The sequence below is a fragment of the Armigeres subalbatus genome, chromosome 3 (assembly GCF_024139115.2).
Source record: "Armigeres subalbatus isolate Guangzhou_Male chromosome 3, GZ_Asu_2, whole genome shotgun sequence".
NCBI lineage: Eukaryota > Metazoa > Arthropoda > Insecta > Diptera > Culicidae > Armigeres > Armigeres subalbatus.
The window spans coordinates 412,149,155-412,156,103 of NC_085141.1; the positions used below are offsets into that span (position 1 = coordinate 412,149,155).

General features: G+C 46.6%; 1 protein-coding gene across 1 annotated transcript; it reads right to left on the reverse strand.

Annotated features, from left to right (window-relative positions):
• Positions 1–212: 212 nt before the first annotated feature.
• On the reverse strand, positions 213–5,548 carry LOC134223075 (uncharacterized). The gene is made up of 2 exons (XM_062702208.1): positions 4,441–5,548; positions 213–4,354 (listed from the first exon to the last, which is right to left on the reverse strand). The coding sequence occupies exons 1-2, from the start codon at positions 5,546–5,548 to the stop codon at positions 213–215; spliced, it is 5,250 nt and encodes a 1,749-aa protein (XP_062558192.1).
• Between the last annotated feature and the right edge of the window lie 1,401 nt (positions 5,549–6,949).

Consider the following 6,949-nt stretch of genomic DNA (forward strand, 5'->3'; position numbering starts at 1 on the left):
GAGGTGGTTTGATGCGATGCCATCAAAGACGCAGGGAGACGAAACATTATATTAGTTTTTGTTAAATATATTTTAAACAAAATGACATACATGGACGGGAGGACTTTCGACCCCCCGATAGTGCGCAGTAGAGCACTGCAATTGGTGGAAGGATTTCAGTTTCCTCCAGGTTGGTCGACAGTGTCACCATCGTCGAATTGATTGGGCAACACTCAGATTTTCGATATTCCACGGCGGTATTCACCGTCTTTCGTTCGCACATCGACGACTCGAATGCAGTTATCGTCTCCCATGAAGATCTTCGTGATCCGCCCTATTCTCCATTTCAGTGGAGGAAGGTTCTCCTCCTTCACCAGAACCAAAGTTCCGACATTTATGTTGTTACGCCGCTGAGTCCAACGCGTACGGGGTTGTAGCCCGGACAAGTATTCGGACTGCCACTGGTTCCAAATTCTTCGGACGTACTCCTGAGTCTGTTGGTATCGGTCTAGTCGGTTTGTCGGGATGTCGTTTAGACTGGGCTCCGGTATAGCGGTAAGGGATCTGTGCACCAAGAAATGCCCCGGTGTGAGCACTTCCAGATCATTTGGATCGGATGTTAACTGTGTCAACGGACGAGAGTTTAAGCAGCTTTCGACTTGGGCTAAAACAGTCTGAAATTCGTCCTGGTAGAGGATCACATTGCCCACAGTTCTGCGTAGATGGCTCTTCATCGACTTTACTGCGGCTTCCCAGAGTCCTCCGAAATTCGGGGACCTGGGAGGTATGAATTTAAAAGTTATTCCGTCTTCCGAACAGCTGCGAGAAACTTGGTCCTGGTGCTGCTGCGACCGAAACAAACGAGCTAACTCTTTTAGCTCTCGCTTAGCACCTTGAAAGTTGAGGGCGTTGTCGCACTCGATCATTTTGGGTTTGCCCCGACGTGCCACGAATCGTTTGAGTGCCGCGATAAATGCATTAGTGGTCAAATCGGATACGCATTCCAGATGCACTGCCTTTGTTACGAGGCAGACAAACACAGAGACATAGCACTTGATGGCAGTAGCACGGCGGGTTGGTCGATATGAAAATGGACCACAATAGTCCACTCCAGTATGAGCGAAGGGGAAGGTGGGTGTAACACGTTCTACCGGTAATTCTCCCATTAGCTGCTCTAAGACCTTGGGTTTGCACCGGAAGCATTTGGTACATGCGTGAACTACTCGACGAGAGAGATTACGTATACGAAGCGGCCAAAACCGTTCCCGTACAACAGCTGCCAGAAGCTGCGGTCCGGCGTGTAGGAGTTTCCGGTGGTAGTACACCATTACCATTTCTGTGAGACGATGCTTGTCCGGCAGAATCATAGGGTGACGTTGATCGTACGGAACAGGGGCGTGGCGTAACCGGCCACCTACACGGATCACACCATTTACGAGTATTGGGAACAGCGACTTCAAGCGAGAATTTGACTTAACTTGTCCATTTCGAGAGATTTCCGCCAAGTCTTGGGCGAAGTGTTCCTGTTGAGCGAGTTTGACGAGTAGCAGGGTAGCATCCTTGATTTCCGCGGTCGAGAGAAATCCATTACGATGGTTTACTTTATCTTTGGTTCTTGCGTTGTGAGCAAATCTTTGTATCCAAGCTACGGTTCGAACGAGCTTAAAGTAGTTGGAATACAACAAAAATAACTCGTTTGGTGATTGTATTTGCACAGGAAGCGAAACCGTTCGTTCTTCAAGCTCTTCGGGACTGAAGATTCGGTTTGTCGGCCGCCCCAGTGGCGGCCAAAAGCGTGATGGTTGCGATAACCAATCTGGTCCATGCCACCAGCCTGTGCAGTTTTGCAGCTGTTCTGGACACATTCCTCGGGAGATTATGTCTGCCGGGTTTTCCGAGCCAGGAACATGCGACCACATGCCATCCGCCGTGATACGCTGGATTTCGGAACATCTGTTTGCGACAAACGTTTTCCAACGTGAGGGACTGGCTGTAATTTGGTAAAGCGTGATTTCCGAATCCGTCCAGAAGAAGTTCTGGGCCTTAAGTTTCAGACTGAACTCGACCTTCTCGAATAAGTGGCTTAATAACAGGGCTCCACACAGTTCCAAACGTGGAAGACTAACGACTCCTGCCCTTTTGCTTTTGCCATTTGGTGCTATTTTGGATTTAGCGGTAAGCAGGTTGACATGGATGCTGCCTGTCGACGACACAGCACGGAGGTATATACAGGCCCCGTACGCTCTCTCCGATGCATCGGAGAATCCATGGACTTCTAAACTCACGACTCCGGTAGTTGCAACGACCCATCGAGGGATTCTGAGGGCCGCCAAGTGCTGAAAGCTATCCCGAAGTTCCAGCCACTGATGTTGACGATTTTCGTTTAGCGGTTCCTTCCAATCACAGCCATCTCGCCATAGATCTTGGAGAAACAACTTTGCTTGTACCAGCACTGGCCCAGCTAGACCCAATGGATCAAACAGGCGGGCGATATCCGAAAGTACTATCTGCTTGGTCACTGGCAGTTGTGTGTTGTAATTTGGAACATTAAACTGCAACTCATCCGTAATAGTATCCCATTGTAATCCTAACGCCTTTATGGGAGCAGCAGCAGAGTCGAGTTCGAAAAGGGTGCGCTCATCTCTCAGGTGTGGTGGAATGACTGCTAAAACAGCCGCGCTGTTCGACGCCCATTTCCGCAGGGGTAGACCAGCGGAATTAGTCAGGTCGATTAGCTGTTGACAGAGCTCCTGACCTTCTTCGATGCTATCTGTTCCAGTAAGCATGTCATCCATATAAAAGTCACGCCCAAGAACCATTGCTGCCTCTGGATGACTATCGAACCCATCTTCAGCTAATTTCTGAAGACATTTAGTCGCGAGGTACGGAGCCGAAGATGTTCCGTACGTAACCGTTGTAAGTTGAAACGTTTGCAGCGGTTGGGTTGCGGAATCTCTCCATCGAATCCGTTGTAATGGATGATCACACTTCCTCACCCTGATTTGCCGGTACATTTTTTCAATGTCGGCGATGATTGCAAACTGCGGCATCCGGAATCTCAGAACGATAGACAGCAAATCATCTTGGATGACAGGACCAACCAGAAGCGCGTCGTTGAGTGAGACACCGCTGTCGCTTGAGCATGACGCATCGAAAACCACACGTAATTTCGTGGTGATACTGTCAGGTCTGACGATGCAGTGGTGAGGCAGATAGTACGATGGAAGTGTATGGGTTTCCGCATCCGATATAGGCTGCATATGTCCGAGCTGCACGTACTCGTGTATGAAAGCAGTGTATGCTTCCTTTAGCGCAGGAGTAGCGTTCAACCGACGCTCAAGCGAGTAGAAACGACGATCTGCAATATCTTTAGAACTCCCAAGCATGGAAATCACCGACGACTTCGTCGGTAGAGCGACGATGAAACGACCAGACTGATCCCTTTCGACTGTTTTTTCGAAAAACTTCTCACATTCAGCTTCTTCTACGGAGTGAGTGCTAAGCGTGCGGCACGATTCAATTTCCCAGAACCGTGATAGTTGATCTTCAATCGTTGGGCTAGGTGCAACATGTGCAAAATTCGAAACCGAGGCAGAAGGCACCTTTGCTTGAACCTTTCCGGATACTACCCATCCTAAGGCAGTATTCTGCAACACAGGATCTCCGCTTCTATTCTTAATTTGACCATCTCGTAGAAGGTCATAGAAAATTCCAACGCCGAGAATCAGATCGATTCTGCCAGGTTGATCAAATGTGGGATCTGCTAATACGACGTCTGACGGCCATCTCGATCGGCAAACATCAACAGCTTGATTTGGCAATTCCAATGTCAACTTTGGAAGTACATGGAACTTCCAATTGTCCTCGAAATCAGCACAGTGAGACTGAATGCGTATGATGGTTGTGTATTTGGAGGAAGTAGATGAGAGGCCTACACCGCTAATTGGGACGAATTCCTTAGACCGATGAAGCTTCAGATTTTGAACAATATGTTCCGAAACGAAATTGAGCTGCGATCCGGAATCCAACAATGCGCGGGCCCACAACGAGGAGCCAGATGAAGAATATACTTTCACCAGAGCTGTCGACAGTAGAACGGTAGCAGGAACGATATGCTCGGCATCGGTGAAGGGCATCGAAAAGTGGCTGGTTTGTGGGGCAGGGACCGCGGTGGCTTGGGTTTGGCTTTCCGGTTGCAATGACTGTTTGCTCGACGAAGCAGACTGCTGCCGCTTGTTCGAGTGTACGAAGACGAAGTCTGTGGATCGGTTGGTTTGGTGGGTGGAACCGATTGGCTGTTTGGGACGATGGGTCTTTGATGCAGCATCGTATGGTGTCTTTGCTGGCAGACGCGACAAGTACCACTCGTACAGGCCTTGACGAGATGCGAAGGTGACAAGCAGTTGATACAGAGAGCGTTTTTCTTTGTGGCTTCAAATCGTTGAATGGGAGTCATTTTACGAAACACTTCGCATTGATATGGTGAGTGGGCCAACTGTTTACAGAAGGGGCATGATTTCTGAGCGGTAACGGCTGAATGCACTAGGTTCGGCTTAGCTGGGTGTGAGGGGAAGCGGTGTGTGGATAAGCGAGAGGAATCGGTTGATCGGCCTTTGGAAGCGTCAAGGGATTGCAGGACGAGACTATGATTGCGCAGAAAATTCACGAGATCGGTGTAGCTAGGAACCAGCGTCGATTTCCGGTGGGTCTCCCAATGGCGGAGAGTTACAGGATCCAGACGAGAACTGAGCATAAACACCAGCAAAGTACTCCAGCTTGCCGTTTGTTCTCCCGCCTTTTCTAGCATTTTCAAATTTCGCTCGAATATATCAATCAAGCGATTCAAAGACTCGTGACACTCTCTTTTAATTGGATCAGCTGTGAAAAGCGCTTCGACATACGACTTTACGATTAGATATTTATTTTCATAACGCTTTTCAAGAAGTTCCCACGCCACCGCATAATTGTCGGAGGTCACTTCTATCACCTCGACTACACGCTTTGCCTCCTTCGAGAGGGATGAAAGGAGATAAGAAAACTTATCCACGTCACTGAGTTGCATGTTCGAAGCAATTAGTGACTGAAAAGAATCCCGAAAGGAAGGCCACTCTTTAATAGTGCCATCGAAAGTGGGCAGTTTGATCTCCGGCAGCTTGACCCGCATTTGTTGAACCGGAACAGGTGCCAATTCCCTGGGTGCCTCTCGCTTTGCACGAATTTTGGACAAAATGAATCCCTTTAGTCTTAAATAAGTGGATTCGAATGAAGCCCGTGCCTCTCGATTTACTTGTTCAATCGATTGAGGTTGAACTTCAGCTCCCGTTTGCGATTGTTTTAGTGCGTCTGCCTCCAGTTTTTGCTTTAAATCATTTTGAAAGTCATCTGATACCTCCAATTGCAATCGAGTGTCTTTATAATCTTCAAAGATCTCTTCTAAGCGCTCCTTCCACCCCTCAAGCATAACACTGTCCCTCTTATCTTGGTACTCGTCAACCAGATGGGCCAGATTGCGCAAAGAATCTCGACAGAAACGCTCACCTTTTGCCAATCTTCGTAAGTTGGGAGCCATACTGCACCCTAAAACAATCGCAGACGCTTTGTAGTCTTACGTGTGTGCCAAGTTCCACCCAAATTACAAAAACTTCTCTATTTGGTCCCAATCAGATCAAGCAAATTCACAAAAATCAGCGATATGGATTATCGGTTCGCATGCAGCATGCAGTACTTACAGTCTTCGATGTGTACCCAAGCCAGCCCGCGCGGTGATGCCCACGCCACGCTTGCTCGGTGTATTCAATTCGATGGTATATAACGCCACCAACAAAAGCGATCAGCTACAATTCCAAAATCTCTGGCCGAGTTTCACAGTAAAACGCCTCCTTTCTTTTGTTGAGCTGGCTACTGTTAACCACTATCAGGGACCGCTAGCACCAACCACCACACATCACGCGGCACGAATTGTTCGGAATAGAAATGTACAGTCCACTGTCCACACAGAATTGATGCAATAATTTCTTTTCGCGATCAGTTTCAATTTTTACACTTCGCACATAGTTTAATTTGTTTTATATCACTTAAATTGATTCGACCGACAACGACAACATCGAGAGCACAATTTCCAAGAACAAATCATCCGGTCGAAGGACCATACTTTTATGTAGGATTTCGAACTTGAATAATTGTGCTACGACTTTTGGATAACTAATTTCACGACAATTTTTATTCGCTCAACGGAGTATACACGACGATATTTCGATTTGAAGCGCTCAACGTTTTATTTGCAACTAACTGGTTGTGTCGACTGATCGACGGTTATATTGCTAAATACGAATATGCTATAAAGATAGCCTGATAACCATCGGCTATCCGATTGCCTACTGATAACACATTATAGAGAGAGATACTATATGAGAGCTGTTCGTGCAGTTCATTCCATACGGAACCAGTAATCTGATAATTATCGATTCAACAGAAGCCTTAGAACGGTTTTTAATTTTTTGGAATTTTTTCGCCAAATTTTTGTTTTGTACTAACGGGGGATCAAGTGTCCCCATATTGAGGCAGTAACTTCAAATCCAAATATCCTAAAACTTTGATGTAATGTTGACATTTTCATCAGTACAGATCAATAACCATATTTATGGCTTGTTGCTGTGAAAAAACAAAAGACTCATTGTTGTTATTCAAATTTTGCGTGGTCTATAAAAAAATCTTTAGGAAGGTCAAAACATACAAATCACCCTGTAGAATAAATAAGGTCGTCAATCCAAAAAATAACTCACCACATAAAGGTCATTTGATTTATACTAAAAAATACGCTAGAACAAAACTACTTTAGTTCTCGATAAAACATGGGGTGATCAAGTTTCCCCGGGAATAAAGTCTACCCACCTTCCCCTACCGTATTTTTGGAGTCTCCAGGAGTGGAGTTTTGGAGTCTTCATAACAAAGGCGTAGGATTGCCAATACA